The sequence below is a fragment of the Aulostomus chinensis genome, chromosome 11, assembly GCF_037954235.1.
Source record: "Aulostomus chinensis isolate RoL2024-O1b breed Wild chromosome 11, RoL_Achi_v1.0, whole genome shotgun sequence".
Classification (NCBI taxonomy): Eukaryota; Metazoa; Chordata; class Actinopteri; order Syngnathiformes; family Aulostomidae; genus Aulostomus; species Aulostomus chinensis.
In genome coordinates, this window is record NC_141330.1 from 1,205,532 (window position 1) to 1,219,705 (window position 14,174).

The window sequence follows — 14,174 nt, forward strand, 5'->3', positions numbered from 1 at the left end:
TCAGTCAGGCTTTATTTTTGCATGATCAGAGTGAACACATTTTAGTGTCACAAATAATAGAGGATGAGGTAATTTTGTAGTCCAACAGGAAGTGGTCATCTCCTGGTTCCTCCACCAACAGGAAGTGGTCATCTCCTGGTTCCTCCACCAACAGAAAGTGGTCATCTCCTGGCTCCTCCCCCAGCAGCCAATAGGATCGCTCCATGTGATTGTGGTGATTGACTCAGTAAATCAGCTCTGGTGAACAGAAGTTGATGATCTTCCAGGTTCAGTTCATCAAGATCATCTTCACTGATGAACCCTCTGATGATGCTGGAAGCCTGGATGCTACGTTAGCAGTGCTAAGCTAATGGTAGCCTATGAAGGAACTACATCAGGGTCACATGACTTCAAGGTCACCACCATGAAGCTTGAGGCTTCTTGTGTTTCCCCCTGATGACCTCTAATGACCTCCATGACCTCTGTAGGCTCCTCTCCACTCTTGTTAGCAACCCAGGTTTTTAAGACTCCACCATCCATCAGTCTGGTGTTTACTGGTGGATCTGATGTAGAACTGAACCTCCAACATCCACCGGTCTGGTGTTTACTGGTGGATCTGATGTAGAACTGAACCTCCACCATCCACCAGTCTGGTGTTTACTGGTGGATCTGATGTAGAACTGAACCTCCACCATCCACCGGTCTGGTGTTTACTGGTGGATCTGATGTAGAACTGAACCTCCACCATCCACCGGTCTGGTGTTTACTGGTGGATCTGATGTAGAACTGAACCTCCACCATCCACCAGTCTGGTGTTTACTGGTGGATCTGATGTAGAACTGAACCTCAAACATCCACCAGTCTGGTGTTACTGGTGGATCTGATGTAGAACTGAACCTCCACCATCCACCGGTCTGGTGTTTACTGGTGGATCTGACGTAGAACTGAACCTCCACCATCCACCAGTCTGGTGTTTACTGGTGGATCTGATGTAGACCTGAACCTCCACCATCCACCGGTCTGGTGTTTACTGGTGGATCTGATGTAGAACTGAACCTCCACCATCCACCGGTCTGGTGTTTACTGGTGGATCTGATGTAGAACTGAACCTCCACCATCCACCGGTCTGGTGTTTACTGGTGGATCTGATGTAGAACTGAACCTCCACCATCCACCAGTCTGGTGTTTACTGGTGGATCTGATGTAGAACTGAACCTCCACCATCCACCGGTCTGGTGTTTAGTGGTGGATCTGATGTAGAACTGAACCTCCACCATCCACCGGTCTGGTGTTTAGTGGTGGATCTGATGTAGAACTGAACCTCCACCATCCACCGGTCTGGTGTTTAGTGGTGGATCTGATGTAGAACTGAACCTCCACCATCCACCAGTCTGGTGTTTACTGGTGGATCTGACGTAGAACTGAACCCGCTGATGTCTCCAACTGCTGGAAATACACACCTGATTTCAGGTCACTGACCTGGAGACCAGGAAGCTGGAGGTTCTACTCGGAGAACTCGTTCCTGTGTTGCCTCCGTCCTGTTTGTGACTCTCAGCAGGATCCTGTCAACACTAAGATTTTCATCAGATGTGGTCTGAGGTGTCGCTCAGCCAAGGACGAACCCCTCAGTTTTGGGTCAGATCTGTTAAACATGGCAGGGGTTGTCGTTTGTTCATGTCAGGTTTGTCTGAGGTCAACTTGACAAAGATTTTCTGTCTCCAGCTCCTGGTCATGGTTGTTGGCGTTGTTATGGTTCTGTAAAGAGCAGAGAATGCCCTGAATTCTCGGTGGGTGATTAACAGGTTGTTGCTGTTGAGGCCACTTCTGCCTGACACTGAGGTGCATCGACACCAGAGGACACAAGTCAGAGACGAAAGCCACTTCAGCTTGTTAATGAAGAAGAGGATCATTGTTGTGACATCCGGCCTCAGACGGATGCTCTGAGATGCAGAAATATTAGGGGCAGACAGAGCAGGCAAACAAAAGAGCATGAGGGAGCATGCAGTTGCTCATAAAAGGCTGTGACATTTATGGTTTTTGCTGCTGCGGACGTGTCACATCACTCCTGTGAAGCGAGGTTGCTGAGCGGGTCGAAGAATGAGGGTAAATACTGCCGACAAAAGGGGGACGGGTCGGGACGACTGAGACATCGAGCATGTAGAAAGACATGTTTTTGTGTCCTTTAATTCTCATACATGACTTCTCGTTTTCACAAACACAAACTGAGTTTCAACAAAAGCTTAAGAAGCTAAATTTAATTGTCAATAACCGAAAAAAAGAAGAGGCTGCAGGGCCTCTGAACCACCATGAATAAACTGCTAGTATTTACTTCGACTTCATCGATGATCAGATGAAAAGCAGTGAGCGATGGAAGACGGCTTGTTGCTTTCCCACCGTCTCAGCTCCAACACCCACTTACCAGCTCCTCCTTTCGTCAATGCACCTTTGGCTCCACCTTTTCTTTGGTTCAGTTTTTTTAAGGGGGCCGATGATTAAAACTCAAGACATTTCTTGGGTTTGTCCGCTCCAACACATCGATGGCTCACAACTAAGAAGGTCATGACCTCTTTCGTGCAAGGTTTGGTAAAAAGGACCTTCGTTACCTTTTGGAAGGGTGTTTCACTGACTTAAGAATAAAAATGACAGCTGTCTGTGCATCCAAATACAATTTAATAAGAAGATTGTTGTGAAGCCTGACAACACATTTATGACACTCGAGTTAACAACCATCCACAGACCTCATTTATCACAACGTTACAGAGAAGAGGACAAACACCCGCCATCTTTAATATCCAACACTTGAGACCTGAACACTTTCCAGACTAATTTTCACAACAGCAGAATTTCACAAGACATGCAGATGTGTCTCTTAACAAGACTCATGATGGGTCACAAACAGAAACGGTGCTCAGGCTCGTCGGCTGCCCCCCCACCTTCAGGTTTTGGTGGTGTCTCTTCTCTGGAAAGGCGAGAGGAGCTTGTGAGCGCACAGCCTGAACTTCTGATCCCTCACGCTGTAAATAATGACATTCCAGCAACTGTTCGTGGCCAAAATCCAGAAGGCAAAAAATGAGAAGTTGCACCACTTATTCCCCAAAACATTCCCCACCACAAAAACAGCGATGGGTGTGAAGGAGGCAGTGAAGGCCACTGTCAGCGTCCCGATGGTCTTAGCTGCCTTGATGTCGGAGAAGGTGGGCTTGCTGGTGCTTTGGCACTCAGCCTCCGCCAGGTGTTTCCTGCGTTTCGAATGCTGCCTGATGCTGGACAGAGAAATGATGTTGATGACAACAGTACCACCCAGAAGGGTGAAGTCAAACGCTGGGAAGAGCAGGAGGATGTTCCAGGCCTGGGAGGGGAACTCGCTGATGGTCCCCAGAGCGTAGTTACACATTCGGCTGCAAGAGTTGTACTCCAGCGCAATCTCGCGGCTGAAAACCATCGGAGACACAGCCAAAAAGAAGCTCCCCACCCAGGAGAGGACGATGAGGATCGTGGTCCTTTTACGTGTAATCACAGAGTCTTTGTGCAGCGGCCGCAACACGGCGATGCTTCGCTCAATGGTCAGCAAGAAGATGGTGGTGATGGAGACCAAGGTGCACCCAGCGAAGATGGGCCCGATGACGTTGCAGGGGTGAAAACTAACCAACTGGGAGTTGTATGACGTCCACTCTGGCACTGAGTCAGTCACCATAAGATAGATTTCAGCATAGACGGAGAGTGGCACCACGAATATCCCCACGGCCAGATCGGCCACAGCCAGCGATGCCTTCAGGTAGCCCTGCGGTGTGTGGAAGTGTTTGGTCCCCAGCACCACGGCCAGGGTCACCAAGTTCCCAAACAAGATGGCGAAGACCAGCAGCACCATGAAGAGCACCATCAGGATTTTGTTGGCCAGCGTACAGCAGCACACGGTGCAGTGCGCCGCCTCAGCTCTGTCCAACATGGTCGTCATGCCGCTCTCAATCATTGATGAACCGACGCTGCGCGTTTACGCCATGACCTGAAATCACAGCAAACATGGAAGGAAGTCACGTTGAGACGTACGGCGACGCAGTTCCAAGCAGCATAGAAACCTCCAAGACGTAGATGAGAGCTGACCAGGAACCGGAGACACAGAATCATCCTCGAAAGTCTGATGAGACAAAGAAAGTGGATCATTCCTGATGTCGCCGGCCAATGGGAGCCAACCTTGATGATACGACACATGAAGGAAGGAATGATGGAAGGAGGAGAGACTGATGCTCCTCCCTCCAGCTGGAAGATGATGGATGGGTGGATGATTAATGCATAAGGGATGGGTGGGCGGATGGACGGACAAACAGATGCTCCTCCCTCCAGCGAGAGGATGCTGGATGGATGGATGCTCCTCCCCCCAGCTGGAGGAGAGGTGATGTCATAATCTAAGCTGACTGTCGTAGTAAACACAACCCAGCTGGCTGCTGCAGCTTTAATCCACAGAGACACAAACAAACACACGCTGCAGGTTCCTGGACATCCACGTCCCCCATCAGGTCCTTCATCAGGTCCCTCATCAAGTCCCCCGTCAGGTCCTTCATCAGGTCCCCGGTCAGGTCCCTCATCAAGTCCCCCGTCAGGTCCTTCATCAGGTCCCTGGTAAGGTCCTTCATCAGGTCCCCGGTCAGGTCCCTCATCAAGTCCCCCGTCAGGTCCTTCATCAAGTCCCCGGTCAGGTCCCTCATGAGGTCCCCTGTCAGGTCCCTGATCATCCACCTCGATGAGGATTTGGCCCCCAGCTCAGGTGTCCTGGAGCTGCAGGAGCTGCAACTACTTCTCCTGCAGAACCTGTAGGCAGCGAGTGTTCATGATTCCTGAAATAAACTCTGATGAAGCGCGAGTATCTGAACTCGTGTCCTAACCGTTGGGGGACGGAGCTCTGGGTTTCTGGGACGCGGCTGCGGGCTCCCCTGTCACCGCTGATCTGGCTTCTCAGTTTCAGATGACATTTCCTGCAGCCTCGCATCTCCAGCGCGCAGTCATGCAAAAACTCTCAGCCAGCAATCCCCGGGACGCGGACAGAAATCCACCTTCCCGCGCGAACGGACCCGTTAGCTCCCGCGTCCTCCGGGACTCTGACGCGCTCATCACCACACCACACTTCTTTAAACCCACATCTCAGCAGCCGAAGCTTCCACTCACGGCCTGATGAGCAGAGACACCAGCAGCCTCTGCTCCTCGCACCTCCACTCACTTTGAGGACGCGGCGGCGGCGGCGGCGCTCCGTGAGGCAGCAGCCTCACCCCCGGAGACCCCCAGCAGCTCCCCGCGGAACACCTGGATACCACCGGAGGAGCCGGAGTCCATAACCATGGGCGGACTCTCCCGGGCGCGGGTGGTTGCGTGGCGTGACTGGTCTGCTGCGCGCTCCGGTGGGACGGTTAAAGCGTCTCCACCGCGGGTTCCTCCATTGGCTGAGGACGCTGATGACAGCGAGCGTGTCAGGGGGGGAGTCCGCCTGCCCCGCCGGGAATTAGCCGGCACCCCCGCCTCTGCGAGTCAAGCTGGAACTTTCTGCCACTCCGCTCGTCACAGGTGTGCGTTGTATCACAGTACTTCTACTGCCAAAGCTTCCTCGGACGAGGCGACATTATGAAACGAGTTCTTAAGATAATGACGTTCTCAAAAACACAAATACATACAAATGAATTCAAGGCCCCACAATTATTTATTTCATAGTTTTTTCCCGACTACAGGTGACGAGCAGAGACGAAGAGACCGAGACAGGCGCGCACATACACTCACACATATGTGTATATGTACATGTACATCTGTATATACATATATACAGATGTACATGTACATAGATGTATATGTATACACATATATACATAAACATCTGAATATATGTATATACAGATGTATATGTATACACATATATACACACGCATCTGTATATACATATATACAGATGCGTGTGTGCGTAAATGTTTCTGATAGTTACACAGGAACCTACTGGAACACACATGATCCTACAGGAACACATGATCCTACAGGAAACATGAACCTACAGGAACACACATGATCCTACAGGAACACATGATCCTACAGGAAACATGAACCTACGGGAACACACATGATCCTACAGGAACCCATGATCCTACAGGAAACATGAACCCACAGGAACACACATGATCCTACAGGGACATACATGATCCTACAGGAACACACATGATCCTACAGGAACACACATGATCCTACAGGAAACATGGTCCTACAGGAACACACATGAACCTACAGGGACACACATGATCCTACAGGAACACACATGATCCTACAGGAACACACATGAACCTACAGGAACACACATGATCATACAGGAACACACATGATCCTACAGGAACACACATGATCCTACAGGAACACACATGATCCTACAGGAACACACATGATCCTACAGGAACACACATGAACCTACAGGAACACACATTATCCTACAGGGACACACATGATCCTACAGGGACACACATGATCCTTGCCTCCATTGGGTCAACGGACTGCTCAAGTTTAGCGCACATACACGACATATGTATTTGTGCTGTTGTTAATTCTGAAGTGTAGCATTGTTACTTTCAATCTGTAATAATTGTGACGGCTTGTGATCGTTGTATCAGGCTTTGAGTTGTGATCTTTAATTGCCCCTCGGGGATAAATAAAGTTATCTGAATCTGAATCTGAATCTGAATCTGAATCTGAATCTGAGTCTGAATCTGAATCTGAGTCTGAACCCACAGGGACACACATGATCCTACAGGGACACACATGAACCTACAGGAACACACATGATCCTACAGGAACACACATGATCCTACAGGGACACACATGAACCTACAGGAACACACATGATCCTACAGGAACACACATGATCCTACAGGAAACATGATCTTACAGGAACACACATGAACCTACAGGAACACACATGATCCTACAGGGACACACATGAACCTACAGGAACACACATGATCCTACAGGAACACACATGATCCTACAGGGACACACATGAACCTACAGGAACACACATGATCCTACAGGAACACACATGATCCTACAGGAAACATGATCTTACAGGAACACACATGAACCTACAGGAACACACATGATCCTACAGGGACACACATGATCCTACAGGGACACACATGATCCTACAGGAACACACATGATCCTACAGGAACACACATGAACCTACAGGGACACACATGATCCTACAGGGACACACATGTACCTACGGGAACACACATGATCCTACAGGAACACACATGAACCTACAGGGACACACATGAACCTACAGGAACACACATGATCCTACAGGAACACACATGAACCTACAGGGACACACATGAACCTACAGGAACACACATGATCCTACAGGAACACACATGATCCTACAGGAAACATGATCCTACAGGAACACACATGATCCTGCAGGAAACATGATCCTACAGGAACACACATGAACCTACAGGAACACACATGATCCTACAGGAACACACATGATCCTACAGGAACATACATGAACCTACAGGGACACACATGATCCTACAGGAAACATGATCCTACAGGAACACACATGATCCTACAGGAACACACATGAACCTACAGGGACACACATGATCCTACAGGAAACATGATCCTACAGGGACACACATGATCCTACAGGAACACACATGATCCTACAGGAAACATGATCTTACAGGAACACACATGAACCTACAGGAACACACATGATCCTACAGGAACACACATGAACCTACAGGAACACACATGATCCTACAGGAACACACATGATCCTACAGGGACACACATGAACCTACAGGAACACACATGATCCTACAGGGACACACATGAACCTACAGGAACACACATGATCCTACAGGAAACATGATCCTACAGGAACACACATGATTTATGAGACATTCAAGTTCAAAAGTCAACAAATTAATGGATTAATCTCTCAACGCCTCAAACACCCGGAGGAGGACGGCGATTCATTCACCGCCGCAGTGGAACCAGCCATTATTCTCACTCAAGGTTGTTTTCTCTCTAAGATGTCAGTTGAGGTCTCACGCGCCTGAGAAAAGAGTGTGTTCTTTGTCATCCACCAAGACTGGAGAAGAGTGATCCAACTCGCCGCTCCTGTCCTTCGGCGTGGACAACAACTCATAAACAGCTGTAGAAGTGAGTAACTGAGGTGGACTGGAAGTATCCATTCCTCTGAAAGCTGGTTTCCTCTTCTCTCTCCTTTACCAGAGGGGCCAGAGTCGCCTCCACCTGCCGAAGAGCCTGAGGTCCTTCAGGGTTAGCAGGGCCCTGCTGAGGTGGCCTCTGCAGTGCTGCGCCCGCGTGTGCTGGGGGGTGGAGTCACAGACAGGGACAGGAAGAGACCGGTAAACTGGTGAAGAGAGCCGGCTCTGTGCCGGGTCGTTCACAGGACTCCACCCAGGAGGTGGCGGACAGAAGGATGTTAGCCAAGATGACATCCATCATGAAGAACACCTCCCACCCCTGCACCTCACTGGAGACCTGAGCAGCTCCTGCAGCTCCAGACTGCTGCGCCCTCAGTGCAGGAAGGAGCGCCGCTCACTCCCGCCTGCAGCCTCAGGCTCCCCACCGCTCCCCGGGACTCTCACGCGTCTGTTTTACAGCAACGTGCAATTAATGATGCACTCACACATTCCTATTTTTCAAAATGGATGTAAACTTTTTTTGTGAATTGTCTGAGATAAATGTTAATGTTTATTTATTTTAGTTTTTGTTTCTTAAGTCATAAATATTTTCTTTCTTTTAATTTATCCTTTATAATCCTTTCTTCTTCTCCCTGTCAATGCTGCTGAAACTTTTTAAATTTCCCCTGGGTGGGATGAAGAAGGTGTTCTTGTTCTTGTTCTTGTTCTTGTTCTTGTTCTTATTTCAATCAGCAGTGGAGATGAAATTTAAAAAGTGTAGTCATTTTTGTTTCATGGTTCATTTTCGTCTGATTAGGAGATGTTCACTCTCGTCCGTCTGCTGTTCGGAGCTTTTGGGAAAACTTCATCTGTTGTGTTTCATATTTTACAGAACCTTGTTTTTACAACATGAACATCATGTTCACATCACTCCTGCACAGAGGTTGGATGCTGATCCAATTATCATTCAGTAACATAGCAACATACACACCGCATCCATGATCATGACATCATGACAGCACGACAGCAATTTGCTCCTTCTAGTCAGTCATCGATCGGTGTGGGAACTACTTCTATCTCACAGAAACAAATTGATCACATTGAGGGAACAAGTTGTGGTCTCAAAATCACAGCAGGAACGGGAGCCGTTGTGCGAGGTGACCTCGTGCTGGCGGCCGCTGCAGGGCTCCGGAACTCTGGTGTTTGCGTCAGTTGCAGGGCGTTGAGCCCTCAGGGCCACCGTATCTTCAGATCACCACTATTTTCCTTACATGCTTCATAAGATCTGTCACAGTAAGCAACACACAAAACGATGAGTCACAACAGTGTCGTTAGCGGCTCTGTCGCCGCCGCGCGCTGCACTCACATGCTTGGATGTGAAGCCTCTGACAGGCGCCGCCCACTGTGACCCCTGGATTAAAGATTACCCACCACACCGAGGAATCAGGGGATTATGCTTTTGTTTGGTCAAGTCCACTGCTGCAAATTCATGACTGGAGACGGACCTCCAGACGGATGATGATGTCACATCACGGAGTCGTCGGACGCCGCCTGCACGCCAAAACAAAGATTATCTAAAGGTTGAGGAGGAGTTCAGAGAGGCTGAGTAACCTGGAGGGTTGTAGAAGCAACACTTCCAAGTCATAAACCACTGACTCTAGTCCCCTCCAGTCCATGTCACTGGTACCCTGTAGTCCATGTCACTAGTCCATGTCCTTAGTCCCCTCCAGTCCATGTCACTAGTCCATGTCCCTAGTCACCTCTGGTCCATGTCACTAGTCCATGTCCCTAGTCACCTCTGGTCCATGTCACTAGTCCATGTCCCTAGTCACCTCTAGTCAGTGTCACGAGTAACTAGTCCATGTCACTAAGACTTAAGTAATCAGTCAGTCCAGTTATGGGACGTTAGAAATGTCAGTTTATTGTGTTTTTCCCTTTAAAACTAGTAATTAAAAGGCATGTAAACAAGCGCGTCAGGAACCAAGTCAGACCAGCATCCTAGATAACTGGGAGGCTGGGCTCTCCCTTAGAGACAGGGTGAGGAGCTCAGTCCTTCAGGAGGGACTCAGAGTAGAGCTGCTGCTCCTCCAGGTAGAGGAGTCAGTGGAGGTGGTTCAGGTATGTGGTGAGGACGCCTCCCTCTGGAGGTGTTCTAGGCATGCCCAACCGGGAGGAGGCCCCGAGGCCGACCCAGGACACGCTGGAGGGATTATATCTCTGGGCTGGCCTGGGAACGCCTCAGGATTCCCCCGGAAGAGCTGGTGGACGTGGCTGGGAGAGGACAGTCTGGGCTTCCTTGCTGAGGCTGCTGCCCCCACGACCTGGACCAACCGGATAGGAGGAGGAGGAGGAGGATGACGATGACGATGACGATGACGATGACGATGACGATGACGATGACGATGACGAAGACGAAGACGAAGACGACATTTAAAGGCTTTTATCTGTCCCAGCCTGGCTCAAACCAGCCTGGTGCCCTCCGGTTCTGTCGGCCCTCAGCTGTGTTTAACCTGGAGGTGGGAGGGCGACAGTCCAGGAGGAATCAACCTGACAGGAAACGGTTTTTAGACGGATGAGGAGACGGACCATCAGAGTTTAAACAGTTGTCCATTTGTCTTGAATTGCTCCTGAACATCGACACGACGCTGCTGCCCAACATGTTTGGTTTGTGACACTAAAGAAAACCACAAAAACGTGCAATGGCCTCCGGCTGACAAGGCGCCCTGCTCACCTCTGCTCCACAGGTGACGTGGCTGCAACCACGGAACCTCACAGGCAGCTTTCCTGTAGGATCATGTGTGTTCCTGTAGGATCATATTTCCTGTAGTATCATGTTTCCTGTAGGATCATGTGTGTTCCTGTAGGTTCCTGTAGGATCATGTGTGTCCCTGTAGGATCATGTTTCCTGTAGGATCATGTGTGTTCCTGTAGGTTCATGTGTGTTCCTGTAGGTTCATGTGTGTTCCTGTAGGATCATGTTTCCTGTAGGATCATGTTTCCTGTAGGATCATGTGTGTCCCTGTAGGATCATGTTTCCTGTTGGATCATGTGTGTTCCTGTAGGATCATGTGTGTTCCTGTAGGTTCCTGTAGGATCATGTGTGTCCCTGTAGGATCATGTTTCCTGTAGGATCATGTTTCCTGTAGGATCATGTGTGTCCCTGTAGGATCATGTGTGTTCCTGTAGGTTCATGTGTGTTCCTGTAGGTTCATGTGTGTTCCTGTAGGATCATGTGTGTTCCTGTAGGTTCATGTGTGTTCCTGTAGGATCATGTGTGTTCCTGTAGGTTCATGTGTGTTCCTGTAGGATCATGTGTGTTCCTGTAGGTTCATGTGTGTTCCTGTAGGATCATGTTTCCTGCAGGATCATGTGTGTTCCTGTAGGATCATGTGTGTTCCTGTAGGATCATGTGTGTCCCTGTAGGATCATGTTTCCTGTCGGATCATGTTTCCTGTAGGATCATGTGTGTTCCTGTAGGATCATGTGTGTTCCTGTAGGTTCATGTGTGTTCCTGTAGGATCATGTGTGTTCCTGTAGGATCATGTGTGTCCCTGTAGGATCATCTTTCCTGTAGGATCATGTTTCCTGTAGGTTCATGTGTGTCCCTGTAGGATCATGTTTCCTGTAGGATCATGTGTGTTCCTGTAGGTTCATGTGTGTCCCTGTAGGATCATGTGTGTTCCTGTAGGATCATGTGTGTTCCTGTAGGTTCATGTGTGTCCCTGTAGGTTCATGTGTGTTCCTGTAGGATCATGTGTGTTCCCGTAGGTACATGTGTGTCCCTGTAGGATCATGTGTGTCCCTGTAGGTTCATGTGTGTTCCTGTAGGATCATGTGTGTTCCTGTAGGATCATGTGTGTCCCTGTAGGATCATGTGTGTCCCTGTAGGATCATGTGTGTTCCTGTAGGTTCATGTGTGTTCCTGTAAGATCATGTTTCCTGTAGGATCATGTGTGTTCCTGTAGGATCATGTGTGTTCCTGTAGGTTCATGTGTGTCCCTGTAGGATCATGTGTGTTCCTGTAGGATCATGTGTGTTCCTGTAGGTTCATGTGTGTCCCTGTAGGATCATGTGTGTCCCTGTAGGTTCATGTGTGTTCAATTGTAAATAACAATTGGCTCCACCGTCAGCTCAGCCTGAAGTGGCGCTCAATGCGGGCGGCCCTCAGAGCTCGCTGGGTTATCTCATCAGTACGGAGGATGTCGCTGCAACAGCTTGATATTTGCTGCCAACCCTCTGCCTCCAACAGGAAATCACACCCGTGAGCTGCGAGGCTTAGATGTGAACATTAAGTAACGCTGAGAATTTAATCCTCGTCTCAATCTAAAGATCCTTGCTGCAACAGGATGTGCTTCAGATTATCTGGTCATGTGGTTGTTTACCTACAAGTCTTCTCTCTCTGTGGAGGACCGAGTCACTTGGCGAGCCACTTTACCAAAGGAGGGCACTTATGAGAACGTGACGTGTCAGGCTGTGAGGCTGACCTGAGACTGACCGCTGCTCGCCGTTCTCTTCCCTCCAAATACTGTCACTGCTGTTCTCCTCCACTCCTCTTCAGTGCTTTGTTGCCGAAGAAGCAGCAGCAGGTCCATCCAGCTGTTAAAAACATCTGCTCTCACATTTAAAAATGCTCTTGAGCATGTGTCAATCATGCTGTAGATGCATACACATGCACCTCTCGCAGTGACCTGGGGACGTTTGTGACAAAGCTTGAGAAATTTCCTCCAAGAGGAAGCTGAGCTCATGTGTGATGGCGAAGGGACAACCTGAGAGCGTGGTACCTGTGGCTCCAGCCCTGCCGGCGACTGTTACGCCTCCACGCCGGCAGGGTTCCCTCTGTCTGAAATGACCGAGTGAAGGCCCTAAAGCCCCCTAAGATGACACTTGTTTACCTGCTAACAGGATAATTCTCCCGTTCTCATAGGCGTGACATCACCGGAACACACTCTAAACAAAAACAAACAACTTTCAGTCCACATGTCCCATTCTCACCAATGCCACTGGGACTCGCTTCATAGAAAAGACTTTACTCAGAAAGGTCAAAGGTCAAGATCTCTGTGACTGGCACACTTGGTGACGACACACAGTGGAGGTGTGGTATTTCTTGCGCTCTCTGGTTCCTCATTAAGTACTGCATGGAAGAAGAGGAAGAATTAGTAAAAAGGTTTGTGAGGGATTATTTAAAGAGGCGAAGCATTTTCTTGTCTAACTCCTCAGCTGAGCTATCAGTTAGTTAGTTACTAGTATTAACTCTTAGTTATTAGCTGGTGTTGGAGCTCTGTCGCCCTCGTTGTTCAGCCATGGGCGTCTTCAGACTAACTGGTGAGTAACGGTCCACTCAGGTCACTGGACGTGGGCCCAAGCAGGGAGGTGAAAGTCAGGAGTGGAACGATAATAATTCATAAATGCATCCTAGACGTCACTAAACACGCTACCTCGCTGTAGCATGACAACAGAGGTCAGAGGGTCACCGGAGTTGTTAGCATGTGGCTCCTGAATGGCAGCAGTCTAAATGTTTAAATGAAAATTCCATAAAGTTGTGAAGAACTTCTAAAGTAAGGGCGCCCTGTGAGGCATCTCATTAAAAGACGGCCCCCCCTGGACGTCCTGGAGGAGGTTGAGCCGGGTGAGGCCACGATGAGCGAAAAGACTCGTGTTGGTTTGTGTCATCAAAGAACTGCAGTGACAGAACAACATGGAGAGGAAGCCGGGAGGGGGAGTTTACAGTATACATGAGGGATGGAGATCATTCCTGTGGGGCGGGGGATGACACAGCAGCTCGCCAGGCAAGGGCGGCGGCCTGCACGCCACCACCAAGGCTTGGATTAATTCACTCTGACTGTGACATGCTTGCTTGTCTGTAGGGAAAACTAAGCACTGTGCACCCCCCCCCCGACTCCCCCATCCTCATAACCTCCTTCAACACCCCCCATCTTCCCGCCCCTGCTGGGTCAATCTCTGGAGGCCTGATGAGGCTCGGCTGGGGGCTGATGCTGTGGATTTCAAGCGACAGAT

At 49.4% G+C, this 14,174-nt stretch overlaps 1 protein-coding gene across 2 annotated transcripts; it reads right to left on the reverse strand.

Moving 5' to 3' along the window:
• Window positions 1-2,642: 2,642 nt before the first annotated feature.
• LOC147252778 (beta-2 adrenergic receptor) lies at window positions 2,643-5,345 on the reverse strand. Of its 2 annotated transcripts, none has more exons than XM_086217049.1 (2): window positions 5,192-5,345; window positions 2,643-3,982 (listed from the first exon to the last, which is right to left on the reverse strand). In XM_086217049.1, exon 2 carries the CDS (start codon window positions 3,947-3,949, stop codon window positions 2,915-2,917), a length of 1,035 nt encoding a protein of 344 aa, XP_086073175.1. In that variant the 5' UTR covers window positions 3,950-3,982; window positions 5,192-5,345; the 3' UTR covers window positions 2,643-2,914. The 2 variants fall into 2 exon arrangements, with proteins under 2 accessions (XP_086073175.1, XP_086073174.1); XM_086217048.1 differs by having other exon boundaries at window positions 2,643-4,114.
• Window positions 5,346-14,174: the final 8,829 nt, after the last annotated feature.

What these genes read in the sequence shown, in the direction of transcription:
- LOC147252778 (XM_086217049.1), bottom strand. Translation starts at nt 3,949, where the DNA reads ATGATTGAGAGCGGCATGACGACCATGTTGGACAGAGCTGAGGCGGCG.